This window comes from Procambarus clarkii, chromosome 27 (genome assembly GCF_040958095.1).
Source record: "Procambarus clarkii isolate CNS0578487 chromosome 27, FALCON_Pclarkii_2.0, whole genome shotgun sequence".
In the NCBI taxonomy this organism is placed as follows: Eukaryota; Metazoa; Arthropoda; class Malacostraca; order Decapoda; family Cambaridae; genus Procambarus; species Procambarus clarkii.
In genome coordinates, this window is record NC_091176.1 from 13,051,077 (window position 1) to 13,065,736 (window position 14,660).

The window sequence follows — 14,660 nt, forward strand, 5'->3', positions numbered from 1 at the left end:
AAGGAAGATGGTATGTTGAGGGCTTTATGGAAGGACTGAAGAGAGGGAGGAGGAGGAGGAGGGTACCCGCTGCCAACACACCTCAAGACTGAGTGGCCTACACAACACACACACAACACCTAACCCCTCTCATCCCCCCCCCCATCTCCATCTACAGGATGAGTGAGCCTTTCTTAACAGAGGGAAGATGACGGCAACCAGTTACAGCCCCGCTCCTGTGCCAGGTAAGTCCACTACGGGCTCACCGTAGCCCGTGCTACTTTGGAACTTTTGTTCTAAGTAGCTGAATCTAAAACAACAACAGACGGCAACTATATGAGTTGCCATTGTTGGACTGCCATAAACTCCCCTTTTGGTCTTTGTCTTTCTCTCCGTCTTTCTCCTTTGTCTTCGTGAGGTCAGTGGACGTCTTCCTGCGCCACTGGTTCACTCCTGGCATTGAGTCCTTGTTCCCCAGGAGGAGGAGGAGAGCACCCAGTGAAAGATGTGCTGGGGAGTGCGCCGTCAAGTGAAGACCTCAGGTATGCACCAATGTCTGTGGTGACGGTGCGTTCCTTCGGCAAATGATTTTCAGCATAAATGAAAACAAAACTTATTTATAAGCTCTGTTCAGTAAGATATAATTGATTATATGAATATATTGCTCCTGTTAATACCCCTTTTCATATATATATATATATATATATATATATATATATATATATATATATATATATATATATATATATATATATATATATATATATATATAAAAGTTTGTGAGGGTACCACCTCTGGTGCCAATGTGGGGACCCATAGCCTCGGAGAAGAAAATAAAAAGTATTCAGAGGAGACCTTGTGGTTTCTCACTGAACACTAATATTATCTTCTCCTACCACCCCCATTCTTTTGTATGTACACATATATATTTACTTTATTTGAACTTTGTTACAAAAAAGGAGTTACATATATATATATATATATATATATATATATATATATATATATATATATATATATATATATATATAAACAACCACACTAACGTAATAGGCAGTTAATAGTTATATTCAGTATCACAATTATACATACAATTATAAGGCCCATCCTACATCAAAAAAAGGAGCCCCCAAAACACAAATCCAAGGAAACTAAACTATCAAAGACCATAACGACATGCAACTAAAACTTGCGCCGAACAAACACTCGATGAAATGTTACACAGTATACGGTTGGAGAGCTGACGCATTATTGGTTAAGAGAGGCAGCAGCTCCCTGGTAGGTAAAGACTCCATAACTCGCACTCAGTCACACTCTCCATTCACGCAACCTGAATGTTAAGGATGGACTCGTGTAAACAATGACCCGCTCTCATGACAGTGACTCCTAATTTCTGACAAAGTATTACTGGAAGGCCAGTCCTGTAAGATAATGAACCTTTGTTTCGTTGTTGTGCACCCCATACTCATCCTGTGAGCGGTAGCGCAAAAAGCATTACAGAGGGCACAAAAGGTCTTTATCCGACCTCATCTTAGATTATTACATAAACAATTTCATCTATCCTTCAGACCTTATAGTTACAATGTCTGCTAGTTACAGAGAAAGTGCTATTTCAAGAGTTATATATTTACAGTAATTCATTATACATTAATGGTAGGTCTTATCGCTAATACATAATAGTTTGACCAATGGAGATAGTCATAGAGGAGCATCTGTTTATTATTAATCTTCACAATACACTACTTGTTTCTTAATTTCATATGTCTTTTATGAACTGGGAGCGTAATATGGATACAGTGCAAGGATTTCAGGTATTTTATCCAGGGTAATAAGACAGGTTGCCATATCATACAGAGTGAACTTTGATTTATCTCTAAAAGGCTCAAATTTTACTACAATCCAAGATATAGTGTTCGAGTGTGTCCCTGTCTTTGTCCACACACTTTACACTTTACTTCATCTAGATCCCTATACAAGCCGAACTGCCAGAGATACTTGTAGCCCCCTGTGCTCCAGTATCCTAATTGTGAAGTTCCGAATAGATAGTTTTTTGTTATTGTTGCCGCCGGAGGCGGCTATAGTTTATTGAGCAGACCATACTCCTCCTGTGAGTGGTAGCAAAAAAAAAAAAACTGTACAGAGGGCACAAAAGGTCTTTATCAGACCTCACCGGAGATTATTACATTAACAATTTCATCTATCCTTCGAATATACATATTTATACGTATCCCAAATATCCATATCCTTTAGGGAGCCGGTCGACCGTGCGGACAGCACGCTGGACTTGTGATCCTGTGGTCCCGGGGTCGATCCTGGGCGCCGGCGAGAAACAATGGGCAGAGTTTCTTTCACCCTATGCCTCTGTTACCTAGCAGTAAATAGGTACCTGGGTGTTAGTCAGCTGTCACGGGCTGCTTCCTGGGGGTGGAGGCCTGGTCGAGGACCGGGCCGCGGGGACACTAAAAGCCCCGAAATCATCTCAAGATAACCTCAAGATATAACTATCCTACTGGAACATTTATACGTACATAAGATACCTAGATATCTTTTAGGACTGTCCTTCCCTTAACGCAGACCAGTCCTAAACCTGTCAGTCTATCAATCAGAGAGAGCTAGCGAGAGACCATAAGGTTACCTTGCCTTGATTCCGGGGATCAACGTCCCCGCGGCCCGGTCTATGATCAGGCCTCCTGGTCTAGGTGAACCAGTCTCTTCTCTAGATCTATTACTCCGTACAAAATGCAACTGTTTTGCCTCACCAGAAAGGGGTAAGTATTGTATGTTTATACGTGGATTACAGAATACATTGTAATGTTTAATATTTTGTTTGTTTTCCATTAGAAATTGGCATAGATGGAATAAACTCGAGAAAGACGCTTTATACGCTTAATACATTGCTGAGAGCTCAGCTTGTATGAGTTTAAACCATTGAGAGAGTACCTGGTGAGCGCTTAAACCATTGAGAAGGGACCTGGTGAGCGCTTAAACCATTGAGAGAGTACCTGGTGAGCGCTTAAACCATTGAGAAGGGACCTGGTGAGCGCTTAAACCATTGAGAAGGGACCTGGTGAGCGCTTAAACCATTGAGAAGGGACCTGGTGGGCGCTTAAACCATTGAGAAGGGACCTGGTGGGCGCTTAAACCATTGAGAAGGGACCTGGTGAGCGCTTAAACCATTGAGAAGGGACCTGGTGGACGCTTAAACCATCGAGAAGGGACCTGGTGAGCGCTTAAGCCATTGAGAAGGGACCTGGTGGGCGCTTAAACCATCGAGAAGGGACTTGGTGGGCGCTTAAACCATTGAGAAGGGACTTGGTGGGCGCTTAAACCGTCGAGAACTGATCTCGCGTGAGCCTAAACCACTGGGAGGTGATCTCAGGCCACAGTTGGACACACTAGACGAGACCAGACCTAACAAGCTCTCACTCTGACACTACAAACTTAACCCAGCAAATTCTGTTAGGTAAATATACACACACACATGCAAACAAATACACACACGAACTCTAAAACACACACACACACACTCATGTAAAGAAACACACAAGCTAACTGTACATCGCAACACATAAAGACAAACATGGAAGCGAACACTAAAGCACCGACACTCGCACACAAACACACTCACATATGCAAACAAACGCACTCGCACCAAGCACAACACTGGCGCCTGCGATAGCATCACAACACTCCGCTTAAGTTGTACAAGTGAGATACAATGTTTACGCAACACTGTCTTCAACAGATAATATAATTGTAAACAAACACTGGCGTGCCACCACGAGGCGTGAATGTGTGGTGAGAAGTGTGTTAGTGCGGCCCTGCTGGGAGGGCGCTCCCTGGCCTCCAGCCCTAGGACACCTTGTGGGAGGGCGCTCCCTGGCCTCCAGCCCTGGGACACCTTGTGGGAGGGCGCTCCCTGGCCTCCAGCCCTAGGACACCTTGTGGGAGGGCGCTCCCTGGCCTCCAGCCCTAGGACACCTTGTGGGAGGGCGCTCCCTGGCCTCCAGCCCTAGGACACCTTGTGGGAGGGCGCTCCCTGGCCTCCAGCCCTAGGACACCTTGTGGCCTAGCCTAGCATTTTAAAAAGCATTACAATCACTTTCTGTGGTTGATTGTTCAATAAATCCCTGAACTGTATGTTTGACAAATCTCTCACACGGTCCATGGAGGACAGAAGAAAATGTATTTATGGTGGTTAGCATTGTAAATGTGTGGCCACGTCTGTGGTAGGACATAATAATAATAAAAAAAAACTTCTGTGCTCAATTTGCACAGCGAAACAATTAGATTCTTCTCAGTGTTCTTGTTGGATCTGTAGGTTTTTAACATACATGTGTAATATATATATATATATATATATATATATATATATATATATATATATATATATATATATATATATATATATCGTACCTAGTAGCCAGAACGCACTTCTCAGCCTACTATCCAGGGCCGATTTGCCTAATAAGCCAAGTTTTCCTGAATTAATATATTTTCTCTAATTTTTTTCTTATCAAATGATAAAGCTGCCCATTTCATTATGTATGAGGTCAATTTTTTTTATTGGAGTTAAAATTAACGTAGATATATGACCGAACCTAAGCAACCCTACCTAACCTAACCTAACCTATCTTTATAGGTTAGGTTAGGTAGCCGAAAAAGTTAGGTTAGGTTAGGTAGTCAAAAAACAATTCATGAAAACTTGGCTTATTACGCAAATCGGGCCTTGCATAGTAGGCTGAGAAGTGCGTTCTGGCTACTAGGTACGACATATATATATATATATATATATATATATATATATATATATATATATATATATATATATATATATATATATATATATATATATATATGTCGTACCTAGTAGCCAGAACACACTTCTCGGCCTACTATGCAAGGCCCAATTTGCCTAATAAACCAAGTTTTCCTGAATTAATATATTTTCTCTAATTTTTTTCTTATCAAATGATAAAGCTGCCCATTTCATTATGTATGAGGTCATTTTTTTTTATTGGAGTTAAAATTAACGTAGATATATGACCGAACCTAACCAACCCTACCTAACCTAACCTAACCTATCTTTATAGGTTAGGTAGCCGAAAAAGTTAGGTTAGGTTAGGTTAGGTTAGGTAGGTTAGGTAGTCGAAAAACAATTAATTCATGAAAACTTGGCTTATTAGGCAAATCGGGCCTTGCATAGTAGGCATAGAAGTGCGTTCTGGCTACTAGGTACGACATATATATATATATATATATATATATATATATATATATATATATATATATATATATATATATATATATATATATGTCGTACCTAGTAGCCAGAACTCACTTCTCAGCCTACTATTCAAGGCCCGATTTGCCTAATAAGCCAAGTTTTCCTGAATTAATATATTTACTATAATTTTTTTCTTATGAAATGATAAAGCAACCCTTTTCTCTATGTATGAGGTCAATTTTTTTTTATTGGAGTTAAAATTAACGTAGATATATGACCGAACCTAACCAACCCTACCTAACCTAACCTAACCTATATTTATAGGTAAGGTTAGGTTAGGTAGCCAAAAAAAGCTAGGTTAGGTTAGGTTAGGTAGGTTAGGTAGACGAAAAAACATTAATTCATGAAAACTTGGCTTATTAGGCAAATCGGGCCTTGAATAGTAGGCTGAGAAGTGCGTTCTGGCTATTAGGTACGACATATATATATATATATATATATATATATATATATATATATATATATATATATGTCGTACCTAGTAGCCAGAACTCACTTCTCAGCCTACTATACATGGCCCGATTTGCCTAATAAGCCAAGTTTTCCTGAATTAATATATTTTCTCTAAATTTTTTCTTATGAAATGATAAAGCTACCCATTTCATTATGTATGAGGTCAATTTTTTTTCATTGGAGTTAAAATTAACGTAGATATATGACCGAACCTAACCAACCCTACCTAACCTAACCTAACCTATCTCTATAGGTTAGGTTGGGTTATGTAGCCGAAAAAGTTAGGTTAGGTTAGGTTAGGTAGGTTCGGTAGTCGAAAAACAATTAATTCATGAAAACTTGGCTTATTAGGCAAATCGGGCCTTGCATAATAGGCTGAGAAGTGAGTTCTGGCTACTAGGTACGACATATATATATATATATATATATATATATATATATATATATATATATATATATATATATATATATATATATATATATATATATATATATATATATATGTTGCGTCTTGAGACAGCTACATGTGATATTGCAACATATGCCGCATTATCTAGAAATTATAATTTAATATGATTTGATTTGTAATGTTAGGTTGAGGCTCTTGCCTACGTCCTCCACAACTTGCCGTTGTTGCTGTTGTTTTAAATTCAGCTACTCAGAACAAGAAGTTCCAGTAGCACGGGCTATGGTGAGCCCATAAGTCAACTTGCCTGCACTGGACACTTACCTGAGGCCGGGGGGTGGCGTGAAGAACAATGCCCAACAGGCACCCAGCCACACTCCTACACCTGGGTGATGAAACATAAGGCCCCGAGTAGTTCTAACATGGTAACCTTTTGTACTAGTGTCTTGTCACCGCTGGAGTTAGAGGTTAATGTTTACGGTGATCACTTTGAGCATGTGTCATACTGAACTCTGTGACAGAAGCCAATGTATCATAAGACCATACAAATATAGTAAACTGTAGTAGGCTAATTGGTCTATAGGAGGCAACTCCTATATACACCAACCAAACTCATTAATATATAGGTCTTCCCTTCGCTGGAAATAGTCTAGCGATCCCAGGTCTATAATTATATTACACGGTAACCATAAATCTACAACCCTATTCACAAAACCAGTATTTACTCAGGTATTTTCTGAATCATCTCGTCTTACCTAATTTGCACCCATTATTCAGCGTCCCATTTTGTTGATATATTTAGCACCGTATCACTATCACCCTTGTTATACCCTTCTACGAATAATGAAGGGACGTTTGGCCAGCCGTCACCTCACTATCGCCTTCGGGGGCCACTAGACATGTAGCCCCTCAGGTAAATTCAGGTAAATATTTCAATCCTGCTTCCCCTCTTTACTCTTCGTCTTTATAAGGTAAATTAAACTTTCTCTTAACATTTCCCCATAAGGGAGGTTTCTGTTTCCTGGGTTTAACTTTGTCATCCGTCGCTGTAAAGGTAAACATTCGTTCACTTGTGTTCAATAGAACAGAGAACTGAACTGGATAATCTAAATGACACCAAACAAAGGTAAAATAATACTGACATTAGATGTCTTATTGCTAATTTATATATATAGTATTTATCTTGTTTTTCGTTGCTAAATATATATATCTAGGAATGTATGTAGGTATACACATATATACATATGTATATACATATAGGTATAATGTATAGAATGTATATATATATATATATATATATATATATATATATATATATATATATATATATGTGTGTGTGTGTGTGTATATCACGAAAATAAACACGTGATTAAGAATGTGACAATGTCAGACCACGGAGGAAAATGAAACAGGAAATTTCCTGTTTCATTTTCCTCCGTGGTCTGACATTGTCATATATATATATATATATATATATATATATATATATATATATATATATATATATATATATATATATATATATATATATATATATATATATGTCGTACCTAATAGCCAGAACGCACTTTTTGGCCTACTATGCAAGGCCCGATTTGCCTAATAAGCCAAGTTTTCCTGAATTAATATTTTTTCTCTAATTTTTTTCTTTTGAAATGATAAAGCTACCCATTTCATTATGTATGAGGTCAACTTTTTTTTAATGGAGTTAAAATTAACGTAGATATATGACCGAACCTAACCAACCCTACCTAACCTAACCTAACCTATCTTTATAGGTTAGGTTAGGTTAGGTAGCCGAAAAGGTTAGGTTAGGTTAGGTTAGGTAGGTTAGGTAGCCGCAAAACAATTAATTCATGAAAACTTGGCTTATTAGGCAAATCGGGCCTTGCATAGTAGGCTGAGAAGTGCATTCTGGCTATTAGGTACGACATATATATATATATATATATATATATATATATATATATATATATATATATATATATATATATATATATATATATATATATATATATATATATATATATATATATATATATATATATATATATATATATATGTGTGTGTATGTATATCACGAAAATAAACACGTGATTAAAAATGTGACAGTGTCAGATCACGGAGGAAAATTGAAAATTTAAGGAAATTCCTGTTTTAATTTTCCTCCGTGGTGTGACACTGTCATATATATATATATATATATATATATATATATATATATATATATATATATATATATATATATATATATATATATATATATATATATATATATATATATATTTGATGAGGCACTACTTATATGTATGTTTGCGACTGAGTTTCGTATCATGTATACTTTTGAATACATGAGTGTTGAATACAGAATAGTTGAGTGTTGTATTATCGTCAACTAGCTCTTCCGGTGACTCATCTGTGCTTCAAGTGTCCTTTCTTGTTCTACTTTGTCTTATGTCCCCGTCTTCTGCCTTGTCTTAAATGAGACTCAGTATAAGGCAAGATAGAACAAGGGGGGACATATTCCATATGTCTTATACTGAACATGTCCTCTGCCCTATAGTGAATGTGCCTCTGTTCGACCTTTCCTTATAATGAACATGTCACCTTGGCTTATACTAAACATATCCATATGCTCTACTCTGCCTTATAATGAACATCCTCTTGTTCTGCTCTGCCTTATACTGAACAGATTTATTTGTACTACCGTGCCCTATATTGAACATTTGTGTTCATACAGGTCTGTTTATACGTAAGTGTGATCACCTATTTGTGTTTGTAAGATCGACCTTCGGCTCTTGGACTGTGTGTGTTTGTGTGTGTGATAGGAATTGCTTGAGCGGTTTTTGTGAACATTTGAACACTTCTTCAAATGGTTTCTAGGTTGTCCAAATTCAGTAATACAAAAGTGAACCTTTTGGTGGTCCGTCGCCACATATTGGTACTTTCAAACACCAAATAGTTACCATAAGAGCTTTCATTTTAGGAGGATGAGCTGCCACAATCATATCAGTCAAACTAGACCGATAGGCATATGCAAATTTGGAAAGGAATATATATATATATATATATATATATATATATATATATATATATATATATATATATATATATATATATATATATATATATATATATATATGCGAACAAGCCTGAATGGTCCCCAGGACTATATGCAACTGAAAACTCACACCCCAGAAGTGACTGGGGACCATTCAGGCTTGTTCGCATTTGTGTTCCTCACGTGTACCCCAAAGAATGAGGTGATTTGATAAAATGCTATGCCCAAGATTACCATCCGGGTGCCGGCGGGGGGGGGAGGTCAAATAGCTTCGGCTATCACCTCCTTATGTCCGGTCGAGATGGTCAAGTGGATTAAGGCGTCCTGTACATACCAGTTGCTTTGGTCCTGGCAGTATGGGTTCGAGTCACTTCTGGGGTGTGAGTTTTCAGATATATATATATATATATATATATATATATATATATATATATATATATATATATATATATATATATATATATATATATATATATATATATATATATATATAGTAATGTGCTTAAAAATAAATAAAGCCGTATATTGATCGGGTGATTAATAGCATTAGAAGATGAACACGTTAGCTTTATCTTACCCTGTTGTTCACTAGACATTGTTCTCAAGTTCAACATTGATCATATATTGTTCACGTAATGTTCATCATTATCATAATGTTCAGGCATTGTTCTCAAAAGGTTCTGCAGACATTGTTCTCACACTGCCCATCAGACATCGTTCCCATAATGTACTTGAATTCAACTGAAGTGTACAATATATTTAAATATATTTATATATATTTAAATATATATCAGATATATTTAAAACAATTGTTTCTAAGACAAAATTCCATATATAAATGCTGCTCTTTTTTTAATTATTCGATCAAAATTGTTCTTGTTTTCGAAGTAAACCTATGTAGGTTTATGTAAACCTATATCATTGCTATTTAATGAGATTCCTAAAGCTGATTGCAACTTCAGAGACCATGTTAGAGTCAATTTAGAGGTCATGTGTGAGCTTAAGAAAAGTCGACACGGGATATATGCACCGTGAGGTATACCCAGCATAGTCCTGGACTACGTTCACAACTAAATTATTCTTGTTGGCTGGTCAGTAAGTTATTATGATGACGTCAATAACCTCCTAGAGGAGGTTGATAGTCCAACACCAAACCAGAGGTAACCCTCGTATTTGTACACAGTGTCGAGAGGTGTGGCCACCATTGTCCTCGACTATGTTCAGGAGTAAAGTCTTCTTGTTGGTTGGTCAATAAGCTATTATGGTGGTCTTAATAAACCCCTCTAGTCCAGGGGGGATGATAGGTCTAATGGCCAACACGTAACTAGGTCTCGCTTTCCACTAAGTTTTCTTGTCTTTGTGAGGTGGCCTGCCTTCCCACTCATTGAAAAGCCTCGCTTCTTAATGGAGAATTTGTTGTTTAAGATTCGCTACTTGGAACAAATCGTTCCAAGCAGCACGGGCTATGGTGAGCCCGTAGTAATGGAGAAGTCTTGCTTCTCACTATGGAGGTCTCGCGTCTCAGACAAAAACCACAGCCGTCCTCATCAGCAAAGGCCAAACGTTCATTCCATGCAGCTGTCAAATCCCTGTTTATGAATGAAAATACTTTACACACGACTCACAACTGATGGCATTCGAACATTACTCGAACAGAGCTTCGCTGACGATCTCTGTTTGATTAACAGCTGCAAATGCTTCGCCCACGTACTATATATACGAATAATTGCCAACAGAACCTAAACACCTAACATAACCTAAGCCTAAATAGACACAGTATGATTATATATAATATTATTAATTTATATTTGAAAACATTTCTATATTGAATGAACAGCATGTTAAAATTGGTGAATGTGTCGTTGGGGTCGACCGCTGGATGGAATGAACATTGCCTGAGGAAGGGTTGTAAAATCATGAGGTTTAAACAGAGATAGGCCGGGTATAATCATGCAGTTTATTCAAACGGGGATATATTTACATTCTGGGGTAATTTGGTTATCGTAAACAAAACTGATGTATAGATACACATGTATATCATGCTATACATGAGGTACACACGACCCCTGGAGATTCACTCTGCCAACGGATGTACATTGTGGGAATCTTACTGATGTATACTTGGTGTACATTGTGTGTCATGCCCAGGACTCATTGATGTACACTTGGTGTACATTGTGGAGATGTCCAGTACTCACGGCAGTATATACTAGGTGTACACAGTGGAGGATGCCTAAACCTCGATGTACACCTTGGTGTATACTATGGGAGATGCCCAGGATGACGCGTGTACACGCATACGTGTTTCATTCTCCTGCGTTTACACACACACACACACACACACACACACACACACACACACACACATACACACACACACACACACACACACACACACACACACACACTCACACACACACCATGTACACAGGAGCGGGATGTACACACGACGAGACCTTACCGACACGTGCTCCGTGTACACAATTGTTTAAACATTCTGAATATTTTAGCTCACTAATTTAGACCCGGAGGACATTGTTCCCAGCAACACATTAATTATTTTACAAATGTCAACATTCAAAGTTCAAGAGAGTTTCGGAAAGTCAAATAATTTATTTAAATGATATATTAAATGTTCACCTTATTCATGGTCTCGTGTTCACCTTATTCACGATCTCGTGTTCACCTTGAGTCACTCTAGTTACGACGTTCTTTTCCGCTTCTGATTTTTGTGTAATTTCCAAAGTATCTTTGATTTTAAAAATCTCGTTCTTGTTGTGGTCGACGGTAAGGTGTGGTGTCAAGGAGACGTGAGAAGTCGTTCTCCTCCGCGAAACAGTCAGATCCAATGCCTTCTCTTCAGCCACTTCTGCCGTGTCCCCTGCCATTACAAAAATGACATCCTGCCCTTCATTCTTCTCCTCTCCAGCTCGCAAGGCTGTGGGGGCTGCCGGAGGCTGATAGCTTGTTGTCCTCGTAGGAAAGGTCATAGTTGGAGCCCTCGTAGTTACCGGGAACACATGGAGGTCTGAGCTCAGGGTATGGTGAAGGTGAGCCAGCATTGGATATGGTGCGAGTCTCTCCTTCAGATCGAGGTTTCTGAAGGAAGGTGATGTTGGCGTGGAGGGTAAGTGCAGCGGTGAGTGCACTGTGTCGTGGGCGTGCTGGGCCTTGTGAACGGCCAGCGTGCGCGCCTGGCAGAAGCCCTTGCCACACACTTCACACTTGAAGGGCTTGTCCTTGCTGTGGATGTACTTGTGGTCGCGGAGGTGGTCTTGTCTCCTGAAGGCCTTGCCGCAGATGTCGCAAGGGAAGGGCCGCTCGTCCGTGTGTGTTCTCTCGTGGATCAGCAGGTTGTAGCTCTTGGTAAACTCCCGTTGACAATACTTGCAGATGTATCGCTTCTTGGGTCGGCTGAGGCGTCCCCCAGGAGTCAACAGGAGACGGTTGAGTGCCAGGTCGCCGGCGCCCAGAGCCGCCCACGGCAGCTGACCCAGGGACCCGTAGTTCTGCAGCATCCCCATCAATCTGGGGTCCATCCCCAGGGGCGCCGTCGGCTGCTTCACACTCGTGGCGCCCATTGATGGCAGGAACGGTAGTGACTGGAACAAGTGAAACGCAGATGGCACTCTGGATAAGTTACTGCTTAGCGACGAACTGTGAATTCCCTTAAACACAACTGATGACTGGTGGGCGGGCGGAGAGACGGTGGTGGGCGCCAGTGGAGGCGAGGACGTGGGTGGACGCCAGCGTAACCCTCGCTGATCACACCCGAGGGCATCTGTGGCGGAGAACATTACGTCACACAAGAACTCAAATATCACTAGCTGATCATAACAGCGGTGTTAAACTCTACAACAGGCGTTTGTTTCACCAATATTTTGATATGAAACCTATTTCCACATACAAACACAACGATAAACATTCACTCACCGCCAGATGAAGTCCCGTTTTCCGTGGCACTGTTATCTTTCGTCTCCGTTGGCACTGGCGTTCCCATGATTACAGAAAACGGTCCACTGATACACAAACACGTCCGCCCTGGCTGAGGTGCAGCTTATGACTAAAGCCCAAACACAGCCAGAGGAAACACGAAGGAGGTGCAGCTTCCGTGGCTGTGTCGGCGGGGCGCGGGAGATGGACTACTGCAGCCTCCATACTGTGGTCTCAGTAAATCTTGGCCAGCGCGTGACTCCCACGATGTTAGCGCGGAGAATTTTACTCTCCCTCTGGAGCCGGGTTTTTCACACGTGTGCTCTACCAGGTTCTTTGTTATTTGGCTTTAAGTTTTTCTTTGTTGAGTTCGAAGGTCGTGAGCTCCGGTACGATTAAATTAATTATGTCACGCCGACAGCGGGTTGATGTCCCTTTATGACACCTGTTATCGAGGAATGTGGTAGGTGAGAGGCCTTAGAAGGTGTCCTTGTTGTCCCTCGTCGTAGCACACGAGCTTGGACAAGGACAAAGAGACACAGGGACACACAAGCAGGTAGCGTGTCACCTCAGCAATGCGGGGATTATCGTACGCGGCTCTCTGCATGTCATCATACCTGGCCGGTGTGTGTGTGTGTGTTTGTGTGTGTGGCACGTGACGTCACATGCCTCCCACCCGCTCATTGGCCCTGGCTGCCCTCGGGGTCACCTTCCTTTTCACGGCTCTTAAACGCACTCAATTATCAGTGTACGTTATGTACAGTCGCAACGTTTACAGCACTTCCCGCAGCGTTCTCAGCCCTTCCCGCAGCGTTCTCAGCCCTTCCCGCAGTGTTCTCAGCCCTTCCGCCAGCGTTCTCAGCCCTTCCCGCAGTGTTCTCAGCCCTTCCGCCAGCGTTCTCAGCCCTTCCCGCAGCGTTCTCAGCCCTTCCCGCAGCGTTCTCAGCCCTTCCCGCCGTGTTCTCAGCCCTTCCCGCAGCGTTCTCAGCCCTTCCCGCAGCGTTCTCAGCCCTTCCTGCAGCGTTCTCAGCCCTTCCTGCAGCGTTCTGGTCATCCCCCCCCCCCAAACAACCCCCCGGATGATGACCTGCCGCAGAAGGGCACACCGGAAGAAAGCGAGGTGCTGCCGGTGACCTCACGACCAGCCAGCACCTGTAGCAGCGGCCCCCCACCCCCCATCCAGGGCGAGGTCCACCCCCTCCCCAGGACGAGGAGTTCCTGTTTCCCCCCCTCCCCCCTTCGAGGGCGAAGTGTGCCCCCCTTACCCCCTTCCCCCCCCCCCCCCCTCTTAGGGGGCGGGGGTTAGGGGGCGATCAGCTGACGGCGTGGAGATGAGATTGGTCTTTGTTGGATAATGTGTATGTGGTCGACCATGTCCGTCCTCTCACAAGTGGTGAGAGGACGGACCTCTCTCACTCTCACTCTCAGATTCAGACACTTTATACACAGTAACATGTACCAAACATGAGAATAATAGCCGGGCTAATCAGGTGTCCAACAGTCTAAATCAAACTTACATTTTTGGTATAAAATGAGTGACA

The 14,660-nt window shown here is 41.1% G+C and overlaps 1 protein-coding gene across 1 annotated transcript; it reads right to left on the bottom strand.

Moving 5' to 3' along the window:
- Positions 1-11,129: 11,129 nt before the first annotated feature.
- Positions 11,130-13,686, bottom strand: LOC123762675 (uncharacterized). The gene is made up of 2 exons (XM_045749338.2): positions 13,120-13,686; positions 11,130-12,967 (listed from the first exon to the last, which is right to left on the bottom strand). Exons 1-2 carry the CDS (start codon positions 13,184-13,186, stop codon positions 11,832-11,834), a joined length of 1,203 nt encoding a protein of 400 aa, XP_045605294.1. The 5' UTR covers positions 13,187-13,686; the 3' UTR covers positions 11,130-11,831.
- Between the last annotated feature and the right edge of the window lie 974 nt (positions 13,687-14,660).

What these genes read in the sequence shown, in the direction of transcription:
- LOC123762675 (XM_045749338.2), bottom strand. Translation starts at nt 13,186, where the DNA reads ATGGGAACGCCAGTGCCAACGGAGACGAAAGATAACAGTGCCACGGAA. An exon ending in AAACGGGACTTCATCTGGCG is followed by an intron (nt 12,968 to 13,119) that starts GTGAGTGAATGT and finishes TCTCCGCCACAG; the next exon opens with ATGCCCTCGGGTGTGATCAG.